The 12,479-nt window shown below is 30.4% G+C and overlaps 2 protein-coding genes across 4 annotated transcripts; one reads left to right on the top strand and one right to left on the bottom strand.

The window, feature by feature from the left end:
• The first annotated feature begins 154 nt into the window (after nucleotides 1-154).
• On the top strand, nucleotides 155-3,636 carry Cbs (cystathionine beta-synthase). 2 transcript variants are annotated; one of them, XM_012294190.2, is made up of 7 exons: nucleotides 155-418; nucleotides 519-628; nucleotides 1,474-1,583; nucleotides 1,654-2,003; nucleotides 2,070-2,320; nucleotides 2,395-2,665; nucleotides 2,745-3,636. In XM_012294190.2, exons 2-7 carry the CDS (start codon nucleotides 543-545, stop codon nucleotides 3,192-3,194), a joined length of 1,518 nt encoding a protein of 505 aa, XP_012149580.2. In that variant the 5' UTR covers nucleotides 155-418; nucleotides 519-542; the 3' UTR covers nucleotides 3,195-3,636. The 2 variants fall into 2 exon arrangements, with proteins under 2 accessions (XP_012149580.2, XP_003707114.3); XM_003707066.3 differs by having other exon boundaries at nucleotides 156-628.
• On the bottom strand, nucleotides 2,744-4,939 carry Trs33 (trafficking protein particle complex subunit Trs33). 2 transcript variants are annotated; one of them, XM_076534123.1, is made up of 3 exons: nucleotides 4,806-4,939; nucleotides 4,383-4,540; nucleotides 2,744-4,144 (listed from the first exon to the last, which is right to left on the bottom strand). In XM_076534123.1, the coding sequence occupies exons 2-3, from the start codon at nucleotides 4,506-4,508 to the stop codon at nucleotides 3,743-3,745; spliced, it is 528 nt and encodes a 175-aa protein (XP_076390238.1). In that variant the 5' UTR covers nucleotides 4,509-4,540; nucleotides 4,806-4,939; the 3' UTR covers nucleotides 2,744-3,742. The 2 variants fall into 2 exon arrangements, with proteins under 2 accessions (XP_076390238.1, XP_003707113.1); XM_003707065.3 differs by having other exon boundaries at nucleotides 4,383-4,513.
• Between the last annotated feature and the right edge of the window lie 7,540 nt (nucleotides 4,940-12,479).

Genomic DNA, 12,479 nt, shown 5'->3' with positions numbered 1-12,479 from the left:
AAAAATTTCAAATATTGTTACAAATACATTTTTTTGAACGATATACAATATTTGATACTGTAAAATATAAAAATTATGTTTTCAAATTTGCATGTAATCTTCATATATAAATGTAATTTTATCGAATACAATTTGTATAGTGCAATCTTCAGAACAGAGTATATATATCTAACGCGAAATTTTCAACGGAATCAGTATCATTCGCATGAGCAGTACAAATGTGTGATATATCATATATTGCATCTTATAAATTGAATTCTATCTATCATACTAAATACGTATCAGTTAAGAAGAAAGATATGAAATTATGAGAATACGTGATATTTGAAATTAAAATATTTGTTATTTGTAATAATAGCGTATTATATCGATACTTTTATAATAGTTAAAAATAATCTGTAAAGTGATAAAACTGATAGTAAGCACATTGCTTTCGTTAAACAAGCATATGTAAAAAGAGGATTCTATAAAATTTCACCTCTTTATCAAGACTGTTTTTATTATCTATTTTTATTAAGTTTAGGAATTTTAAGTGATATTTAATGATGGAATTCAAACGACCTGATCGTCCAAGTCGGTGCACGTGGAAACCAAATGCAACAAATTCACCACATACGTGTAAAATGGAGTAAGTATATAGAAGAAAATATTAATTGATTAAACAAACTTGAAACTAAAAATTAAATCGTTTTTGAAGTTGTTAATATTACAAAAGTTTATAACATGCAAAGATTTTAGATTGTAATAAAAGCTTAAAATCTGTAAACAGCTTTGGATCATAGAAAATCTCTGCGATAATGTTGTTAGATAATAATTCTGTAAATATAAGGAACATTTTATACTGTCTTTTGTATTAGCATGTGTACAGCTAATATTCATGATAGAAATAATGTTCAGGAGACGGTACAATTTAAAATATGAAAAATTATGAATAATAAAATTGTATTGGAGACTTTGTATATAAGAAAATTTGCATAGCATGCATACATCAAATTTGAAAAGTGGTATTATGAATTTTAGTATACAATGCTATAACGTGAAGGAAATAGCTTATTACGAAAATATAGCAAAATCAAATTAAGTTAAAACAAATAATTATTCTGGCATGTAAATAAATAAAAGTATAAACTTTGTGTATATGAGAACAGTTAACATTTTGTATGATATAATATGTAATAAACTAAACTTTGTTGAAACTAAAATGTTTAATTTATTAGAGTTATTTATTATAGTATTACTTATTACATTCACTGTATTTATTTATAAACTGATTTAATAGATGTTAACATTAATACTAAATAGTATCTGTATACTACATTAAAGCATTCACAGTAATAGTTTGTGGTAAAATTTATAGAGTCAATCAGAAATTAGGTGTAAGATTATATTTTATTTTTGCAAGGATGTTTTTTATTATTTTTAATTTGAAATTAATTTCTTTTTATTTAAATTGTATTATAACCATTATTTCAGATATGCTGATCGTAACAAGATAATGCCTGATATTTTAACAGCTATTGGTAAAACTCCACTTATAAAATTGAATAATATTCCTAAAGCTCATGGAATTAAATGTGAAATGTGTGAGTATTAATATTATTCATTTAATAAATTACTTATGACAATGTTATAAATATATGAGTTTGATTTCAGATGTAAAATGTGAATTTTTTAATCCTGGTGGATCTGTTAAGGACAGGATTGCATATAGAATGATTCAAGATGCAGAAGAGAAGGGTCTTTTAAAACCAGGGTATACTATTATTGAACCTACAAGTGGTAATACAGGAATTGGTTTAGCAATGGCTGCTGCAATTAAAGGATATAGATGTATTATTGTTATGCCAGAAAAAATGTCAGAAGAAAAAGTGTCTACTCTTCGTGCATTTGGTGCTGAAATTGTTCGAACACCCACAGAAGCAATTTGGAGTAGTCCAGAGTCACATATTAGTGTTGCACAAAAAATACAAAGTGAAATACCAAACAGTATCATCCTAGATCAGGTAATACTTTATACATATAAATATTTAACTGTTTTTATTTGTTATTATTTCATATTATGTTTTTAGTACACTAACCCTGGGAATCCACTAGCTCATTATGATCAAACTGCTACTGAAATTTGGGAACAATGCGAAGGAAAGATAGATTATGTAATAATTGGTGCAGGTACAGGTGGTACTGTGAGTGGTGTTGGACGAAAGTTGAAAGAATTATCACCAGATATAAAAATTATTGCCGTGGATCCCAAAGGAAGTATTTTAAACCCAGCAAAACAATCAGAAGAAGAAATTGGTTTTTACGAAGTAGAAGGAATTGGGTAAATATTGTTTTTTGATTACATTTGACATACATTTTTACATTAGATTTAAAATAACTAGTAAATTGTTTTAGATATGACTTTATACCTACAGTGTTAGATCGTAATGTAATTGATGACTGGATAGAGACTGAGGATAATGAATCATTTAATGCTGCCAGAATGCTTGTACGTCAGGAGGGCTTATTATGTGGTGGTAGTAGTGGTGCTGCACTTGTAGGTGGTCTTAAAATAGCTAAAGATCTTCCTGAAGGAAAACGTGTTGTTATGATTTTACCTGACGGAATACGAAATTATTTGACCAAATTTGTATCTGATCATTGGATGGAAGTTAGGGGATTTTTGGTAATCTATTATTTTGTTATATATGTAATACATATTTTTCCTATAAATCCGAACAATATATTGTTATAATAAATTACAGGCACTCGAGTGTAACAATGAGATGAACAAATGGTGGTGGAATATGCCAGTTACAAATTTGTCTTTTGATAAACCGCTTTTATTAAAGGAAAACACAATAACATGTCGTGAAGCTACTCATATTTTTGAAGATAAAAAGTCTCAACCATTAGTTATTAGTGACGACAATGTACATGTAAAAGGTGTTATTATCCCGAATAAACTTATGTCGAGTTTAATTTCTGGTGCAGTAAAACACACAGATTTTGTAGAGAAGACTATGATCAAACATTATGTTAAAGTTAAACCTTCTGCAACTATTGGTCTACTATCACGTATTCTTGAAAAGGAATCGTACGCGATTATTTTAGACGACGAACATAATGATGCTTTTGTTGGCATTGTAAATCAGTTTCATATTCTGAATTTTATTGCCAAAAATGATAAAATAACATCTAATAATATAAGTTAAGTTTTAGAAACCAATATACAATCTAAGATTATAAGATTTATATTATTTTACTTTTATATACTATTTTACATATTTCCATAATTTTTTATTACATTTTATATTAGTCTAAAAAAATAAAATTATGCGAGAACTTACATGTGAAACAAAGATTCAAATATCAAACAAAGTACAAATATACTTTAGGATATAGTTGCAGAATGGGTGATATTTACCACATTTAACTTAGGTAAAATTATATGAATTTTGAATTATGTAAGTTATGAAAATTGCATTTATCTTTTCAATATAATTGGTTGTGATTATATACATTTATAATACATTTTTATTTGAAATATCATTGATATAATACATTTCTATTGTTCAATTGTAATTGTTTATATAAATAAAATTTTGCAGTGAAGCATGTATTTGCAAAATCTTACACTGCAAAATATCTTTTGCATTTTTTTTATTACTAGAAAATCATGTACTTTATAATCTTACAGCTACTTTATAATACACATACATTTAACTCTTATTTTGTCTATATTAAATCAGGTTTATTAATATTAAATTCTTTGCACTTGTACATGAAATTTGCAACTTGGTAATGTAGCAATCTCTGCATTAACAGTACTAATAATTCCAAGATTCGCTAAACTACCTCTTAAAAGTCCACAAGTAAATGCTAGTAATCTTGGACTTTCTTGAAGATATTGTTTATTGTTACTAGTACCTATTTTATCTAATAATCTAAATGAGTTATCTTGCAATACATATACACCATGATGATTTGTTCGTAAATTATCAATTTGTTTATGATAAAGACTGGACCAAAAATCAGTACAGATAAACTTTATCATATCCAATTCATCTTTAAATCGATTCCATTCCCGTGTCAATCGTTCAATAATTCTGTATCCAACACTGAATCCCATCCATTCAAGTCGAGATAATTCTTCTTCCCCTTCCTTTTTATTTTAAATGATATAAATCAGTATAATTCATTACCAATATCAAAAGTATAAAATCAATTTCAGCATTGATTAAAATTAAAGTGAATTTAATAATGTACATATAATTTTACATACTATAGTTGTAATGCATACTAGTACTTTTAACTATTAAAAATGTTTCAATCATTTTGTAACTATTATATGTTTCAGAATCATATTATATTATATTATATTAATTTAATTTAATAATTACCTTATTTTTACTTGTTTTACTTAGAGCGTAGTTGACCATCTCAGTGTGTAAATACTCAAAAAGGCATTCATCAGCTTCTCCAGAATTATGAGAACTATTTTTCGCATCAATTATTTGTTGTCTCATGTTATCTTTAATAAAATTATAAATGCGCACAACTTTTAAAAGATTAGTATAAATAAATTATTATTAAATAATTTCAGTATAAATAAATTATTATTAAATAATTTAATAAATTATTATTAAATAATCAGTATAAATAAATTATTATTGCAAAACTATTGCAAAAAAGAAAAGATAATTTATCTTCACTTGATTACTTCTTAAACAATATGACACTATTTGACACTATATCTAACCTTTTCTTTCATAGTTACATTAACCCAGAAATTAATATAATAAGCAACATATTTTTGCTGTTACCTGGCTTTGATGAATATTTTTATGTATTTACTATTCTCTTTTTCAATGAAATTCAAATGTATTGACGAATTAAATGGTTTTTTTCAGTACGATTTAATTATTTTATCAGTCAACTCTAATAACGCTTGATGTAAACTTACCTTAAATTTATGTCAACACAATACAGTGGCAGGAGAGAGAGATTCGGTTTATAGTAAAAATAATAAGACATATATACATTTAAAGATAATAAGAGGAAACTATATTTATTTAAATTTTAATTGAAAAAAAATATACATTTCAAATATTTGAAAATATAAGAGGAAGTAAAAATATGCATTTCGTTATTTAATATTTACTATCCTGAATTTCTAATTATGTGTAATTATGTATAACGTAATCCTAATTGTTATGAAATTGTTTTTAAATACAATGTTTTGATAGATATAATAAAGTTGATTTTTCTGATTCATTTATTTCATAATTCAGACTGTAATGAAGGAATTACAAAAGGAAATGCTAAATTTTTAAGCATTACAGTTTTATAACATCAGTTTGTATAAAAGATATAATTTGTTAATATCGAAGTATATTTTTTCTGACTTTTGTGAAATTCCTTTGAATATTTATTTTTCTGAATCTATCAGTATACGTAATTTATATTTGATAGAGAGAATGAGGACAACAGACATCTAGTAAATACCGGTGAGTGTACCGACCAATTATTTGGCAAAGATACACTCGGCTGTGAACTCTGATTCATAGTATGCGTCAACTAGAGTGCTTAGCTTCCTCCTCTAGATTCGAGAAGCGCATTCCACAAACAAGAAAATTAAGAAAAACTTGACCGGTTTCCAGAAATATTTACAGTAAGAGCACTAATCATACGCAATAAGTTTTACACGAAATCTATTGTTTATTTGAAATGCATTGATCGCAATAAATCAAATTATCCACTCTTGATATGCCAACAGAGAATGTAAATAATAAACTGATTTTGTTTACAAAATATTTCATATTATGTAGTTTATCTGAAAACAAAAATTAGATAAATGGATGGTAAGTCGTAGTTCTTAGGTGACACAGATACTTGATTTTCTTTACATTTGGATAAAATATGAAATCTGATTTTGTTTGCATTTATGAGTAAAATGCAGCATTGCCTATGTTGTTCAAATTGAAATTGAGTTGTTCATAGAAAGAAAATATTTCTATACAGTAGATATTTGCTTGCAAAAGCTTACTGGTCAGTTTGTTATCAGATTTCATACAAAACGTGTTCTCTATTTTATAAAGACTGCTACGAGGAAAGTACTACTAGTACCATCTTGCATGGAGCGGACTATGACTGAATTTTGATGATAATTTACCATACAGTATTCAAAGTCTCTTTAAGCAGTGCATTCAAGTATAAATCCGGTTTCCGTATGTTGACATGCATCAGACATACTTTGTGTTCTTTAATTTTTCTTGTACTCTGATGTAATTTAATGCATATTATAGTAAATTAAACTAAGAAAATTGATGTTAACTACATTTTCAAAAAAATGGAACAAGTTGCGCCATCTCTTCGGCGAGCAAGGTGAACTACATGATTTTGAAACTGTAGTTTCATTAGTCCCACACGGCGTCGCCAGGTGGCGCCACGAGTACCATTTCCGTGCAATTCTATTAATAAAGTTGATTTTATTAGCTTAATTTATTATAATATGAATGGAATTACATCGGAGTGCAAAAAGAATTAACTTCGAATTTGACTTTATTAAATTATTATCAATTTTTAACCATTTTTAGGCTAATTCTAATTAGCCTAATTAGAAGAAGACAACTACAGATTCAAAAGTATGTACTCCAGCCTTTTCGTCGGAGAGATGGCAGCATTCGTTTCATTTCCGTGAAAATTCAATTAAAATTGATTTTATTGATTAATATACTATATGCCTATTATATATTTATTAATATTAACTTTATGCTGTTTGCAATATATGTTCAGAACAATTTACACACTTTACTGTGTATCTCGTTGACGATATAGAGATTAACATAAGAATAACAAAAAATTTTCTTTCGAATTGCCAAAAACCATTCTCACATATATCTTCTTTTGAAAAAAGAGCTTGTTTGCAAAATTTAGTCGATGTAGCTTAATTTTTAATTTCACTAGTTTCGTCATTGACCGACAGATGTCGCCAGTTATACTGTTTCCGACCGATTTCTATTAATATTGATTTTTTTCGATAATTAATAATAATATTGGTCATGTTGCACCGAAATCATGTTTTCCGGATGTTATGAAAGTGTTAACAGTTCGAACAAATCGGTGAATGGAAAAACTGTAGTATCGTATTTACTTTTATTAATTTTCATCATTCACCACTAGATGGCTAAGTATCTTAAGGTCCAAAAATTTAATTTGCGTATCCAATGCATCCAGCTCACATTTATATACGGATGTGTATACATATAGATGTATATACACTATTTGAACTATACATTAGTAATGTAATATAATTTCCAAAAGTTCTCAATTGCAGTTCAAACGAATTATGTTATAATGACGATATTTGGTTTGCTTTAATTAATTAAATGTATTTGGAGGCAAAACACTTTCGATATATTATTTTTAAAGTCGTTTTACATGCCGTACGACGTGCATACACCATGTTTGACAAAGTTGACAAAGAAGGAAACGAAAATATGTTTTTAAACTTCCAAACTTTAAACATTTTTAAATTTTCTCTTTAACATTTTTTAATTTTAAAATTTACAAATTTTCAAAATTGAACGTTCTTAGACCTAAGAGCTTAGAAATTCGGAAATTTATTTTTAAATTTGACAAACTTCAAAATTTATAAATTTTCAAATTTAGGAATTTTTAAATGTTTAAATTTATAAATTTTTAAACTCACAAAATTTTGAAAATTGAACTATTAAAACTTACACGTTTATAAATTTATAGATTTTTTAAATAAGTTGTTTATTTCACGTTTTTATATTTAACAGTTTATAAATTTAAAATAAATTAATTAAAAACGTATGTGCAGTTTGTTACATTTGTCCATATGAGTTTAACTAATTAACAGAAATTTAGTTTTTATATTTTTAAATTGAGAAGTAACCTAATTACAAATTTTTTATTTTTTAATTTTTAATCTTTTCACTTTGCTATCATAGATACAATGATCTTGTCTGTAATGCGAACTGTCGCAGTTGTAGCCAGAAACATAGCAATCGTAAACATTTCGTTTAATAAGCTTCGCAAGAAAATATCTACGCATCATTAAACTACGACGCTCGTGCGATTGAAAAGAAAATTATTCTGTAAGCCGATTATTTCTATCACGATATCGGCTAATAATTTCGAATTATAATAACCACGCGACTACTATCATTCTCGCTGACATCTGTTGAGAGCGTCTACGCATGTGACACTGCGCATGCGTACCTTTCTATTCCGTATAAATAGCGGCGGTGAAAGTTTACGCAGACAGTTCTGTGCGAGAGAGCGTCGCACTTTGATTTGGAACGCGAGTAGCTTCACGACACTTTGCACAAACGAGTCATTGACTCTGCGCGCATTGACATTTTCCTGGCTAATTAATTACCAACGGTCTTATCAATCTCCGACGTTCAGCCGATATTTCGTTCGAGTCGAAGGAGGTTAAAGGTGTAGCACGAAGCGAAATGCCAGCCGACGTAGCGATGCATACCAACTTCCTGCAATTTAATCAGTCGAGCTTGAAGGACTCGAACGTGGATTCCTGTTGGAACACGGAGAACATGAGCGGCTATATGACCTTGGTGGGCCCGAACGGTCATCGTCAGGGCGTTCAAGTGAAGGTCTACCGGACAAGCGTCGAGCATTTTGCCGTAATTTATCCTCAGAAGAAGGTGTGCAGGCCACTGGGCGTGTTGAACCTGAGGAACACGATGATCGAGCGTTACGGAGACGAGGGATTCCTCGTTAGACAGAAAGGTTTCGATTCGCCAATTGCGTTGACCTTTCTCATGGAAAACAAGAAAGAGCTCGATTACTGGATAATGGCCTTCACCGCGAGAACGAGTCCGCTGATGCACCAGAGTAGCCTGCCGATTGTCGAGGAGGAAGAGATTTAAGGATGATCCTGGACACAGCCAGCGCGTCGCGACGTCTCGTTCGCGACCAGCGGCCGAAAGCCAAACGATCGATTCTCCGGCGATCTCGGAGAGTACTCGAAAGGAAAAGTATTACCGTTTAATTCCTGCCTTCTTGATCCAACGTCTCCATCTTCCTGTGTGCGAGATCCGTTTATTTTTCGAGAACCACTTATCTGAGTTCGAGAAGCGTCCACCTGACAAAGACATTATTAGCCGTGACCAGAGGATACGGCCATTTGTGCGAATCGGCTCCACCCGATTTATTGGAAACAAATCGAGTGATCAGATCATCACCGGGTGTTATCGGCGTTCAGGGAGGCCATGTTGTCACTAGGCTCCAGCAGCTAGCAGCATCATCGATCCTAGCCAGCTATGACCAATCGCAGCAGCCTTCCTTCTAGCCGGCGCGCCGTTGGAAGCTGAAGTGAGACACGGTGATATCAGGGAGAATCAAAGTCTGTAAGATGGAAAAACGAGAAAGGAGAACACGCGAGTGTGGAAGAAGGAGGAGGAGGAGAAGGAGGAGTAGGAGGAGGAGGTCAACGTTTCGCTTATGGGGCTACCTACGCGAGTCGACTGTGCACTGGTGATTCTCCTCTTTCCGGCGAAAATAACCGTTAACTTTGACCTGGCAACTGCCAACTACCGCGTATAGGCTCTGATTACTAGTTAAAACGAGCGTCCTGGTGATTCAGCCGAGTGAGGGAGGGGGATTCGTTTGACCAACCCTTCGATGTTACCTTGAACGGGTCTTGAAGGACGTTCCGATCGAACCTGATCTCGGCGAATCTTTACTGTTCAGATTTTATGTATCATCGATTGATTAATATTTCGATACAGTCGTAACCCGATTTACGTTTTGTACTGTCGTTTATATTGACAACACGATTGGCGTTACATAGTATTATGTAAAACGGTCCACGTGGAATAGGTTGCATATGTTTGATAGTTAATTATATATTTTTATTAGGTATCTATTGCTGTCGTAGGTATTTATGTACAGGCACGAGTGTAGTACGCTTCTTTGAGGAAAGTGGTTATATAGGAAAAAGGGGAGAGTATCAGTTTTTTGGTTAGGTACATTTTTTAATTTTTACATTTTTCAGTTTATAAATTTAGGTAATTTTTAATTTGCAAATGCTCAATTTTAGCACTTGGGGAATTTTGAAATTTTGAAAATTAGAAATAACTTGTAAATTGAAAATTGAAATTGAAAATTGAAAATATAGAAATTTTGAAGTTTGAAAATTAGAAATTTGACAATTTGTAAATTTGCAAATTTAAGAATGTCCAAAATTGGATGTTTGAAAATTTGTAAATTTGCAAATTTAAGAATGTCCAAAATTGGGTGTTTGAAAATTTGTAAATTTGCAAATTTAAAAATTTGAAATTTGAAAATTTATAACTTTGAAAATTGGAAATCAAAAAATTTGAAATTTTGAAAATTTTGAAAAATTTAATTTTTGATAATTTGTAAATCCAACTATGTTCAAATTTGAGAGTTTGAAAACGTAGAAATTATAAAACTCAAAAATGATAAAATTTGAAAACCGAAAATAAATCAGATACGTAAATGCGGGTACGGCTGTAAATTGTATCAACAGGAATTTTCGTAAGCTACATAATCCTTGGTTAAAAAGAAAAAGATAACGAGGAATATTATTTCAAGTGTAATTTGGAAAAGCACAATCAAGACTTGTAATTATCTTGATAATTACGTTGCTGTTTGTGTAACGAAATATCTGTTGGCCGTATGAAGCGGCCTTCAGACTATTTTTCCTAACTTTTTATTTCGATATAAGTACTTATCCGAGGAAAGGATCAGCTGCGTTTATCGTTGATTGTATTACTTATTGATGCAATTAAATCGTGGTTAAAATAATCTGATACTTTGAATCGCTTAAAATAGCTGCATTTCGAAATGAGTCACGTGTTGAGATTAATTCAGCGACAGCCAATTAACGATACATATCAATTGATCCGATGATCATTCATTTATCGTGAATTAATGCACACGAGGAAAATTTATTTGTTTTATACTTTGAACACCGATTATGAATCATCAATATCGAATTTGAGTAGTGATTTTATACCGATAGACAAATTAGAGATAAAAATCTTCAACTTTGTTAAAGGAATAATTTTGTTTTCAAAACATTTGGTATTTCAATCGTTTTGTACGATTATACGTTTGCTATATCTACTGAGCGATATTTTAAATGCGTACATATTTGAAATATTAATTGGGGCGAAACGCAATAAAATTCAGTTTATCTTAATTTGCACTTTATCATTGTTAAACGGAGGATTCTTTTAAATTAAGAAGCTGATTATTGAAGTAGTTAATTGTTTTATTTTATTATGTTCTTAACTTACAAATTGATATTCAAAATTTATTTAACATTATAACAAAATCTTATCGGTCACATTATAAAAAAAAATTAGAAACTATAATTTCAACGCACAATTTTTCGTACGCACATACAATTACATTTTTGTTAAACTTTTAACTAAAAATTTTGTAACGTTGCGTTTAATCTTTCGCATTTCTAAATATTCAATTTAAGAAATTTCAAAGGTACCGAATTTACGAATTTTTTAATTTTCGTATTAAGAAATTGGTTACCTGTCAGTGGTCGCGAGTGCACGTAACAACTTTCTACTTCAGTATTCATTTTATTTCTTCCATTTTACCGCGTAATACTTGCAAATTAGAAACTGATTATTGCCAAGACTCTCGGTAATCTCTTTTTCCATATAGAACTGAAAATAAACGTTACACGAGCCATTCCATAAAATGCGTGGTTGTCAAAGCGTTAACATCGAACCAGAATTCAATTGATTATACACACATCGAGTGTTCGTTTTTCTTGTTGCACGTGGAACGAAACGATACACCGTCTGATGAATACAAACTTTTATAACTTTTCCTCGGACACGTTACATAAACGATAAACCATTTCTCGTAATGTGTTTGTAAGTACGCGCAATTGTGCGCATGCGCAAGCAATGCGGTGCGTTTACACTGAACGAACAAATTTCTTCGTTCTCGACCATAGACTAACGAATCTATAAGTACATATAAATATAATCACTGGCATAATGTTTTCGAGAAAGTTGAAGCATGAAAGGAGAAGAGTTAAATGAAAGAACAGTTTATTCGCTCACTGTAAACGTATCTTAATACGTTTGACATCATCAAACGATAAATCGATGGGAACCGAAATGTAAATCGATATCGTTTCACACCGTTGATATAACAATTATCATTTTCTGGTAAATTTTAAGATTGTCTGTGATATTACGTAGACGATGGCGTCATATTCGCAATGGCTTCATGGTACTGTGTACACCGCGTTTCGTTAACGAATGACGTGCAGGCAAAATAAAGATGAACAAAATTGTAGCGATTCTCGAAAGTCAGTCGCCGTCTGATACGTGTTTGATTTTCGATTTCTTTATTGTACTTCGATAGGTATCGATTTGAGAACTCGTCGCGATTCAACTCACAAGAAACGACGACTCTAACTGTCATTGTCCTTTATGTTCGTCTCGTAC

The sequence above is a fragment of the Megachile rotundata genome, chromosome 8, assembly GCF_050947335.1.
Source record: "Megachile rotundata isolate GNS110a chromosome 8, iyMegRotu1, whole genome shotgun sequence".
Taxonomy (NCBI): domain Eukaryota; kingdom Metazoa; phylum Arthropoda; class Insecta; order Hymenoptera; family Megachilidae; genus Megachile; species Megachile rotundata.
Note: the sequence above shows the minus strand (reverse complement) of the source record. Positions and strands in the feature narration are given on the sequence as shown.

Excerpts from the sequence above, each read along its gene's own strand:
- Cbs (XM_012294190.2), top strand. The coding sequence starts at position 543 with ATGATGGAATTCAAACGACCTGATCGTCCAAGTCGGTGCACGTGGAAA. Across the intron at positions 2,004-2,069 it reads ACAGTATCATCCTAGATCAG|TACACTAACCCTGGGAATCC; the intron begins GTAATACTTTAT and ends TTATGTTTTTAG. Across the intron at positions 2,321-2,394 it reads TACGAAGTAGAAGGAATTGG|ATATGACTTTATACCTACAG; the intron begins GTAAATATTGTT and ends AAATTGTTTTAG.
- Trs33 (XM_076534123.1), bottom strand. The coding sequence starts at position 4,508 with ATGAGACAACAAATAATTGATGCGAAAAATAGTTCTCATAATTCTGGA. Across the intron at positions 4,145-4,382 it reads GTAAAACAAGTAAAAATAAG|GAAGGGGAAGAAGAATTATC; the intron begins GTAATTATTAAA and ends TAAAATAAAAAG.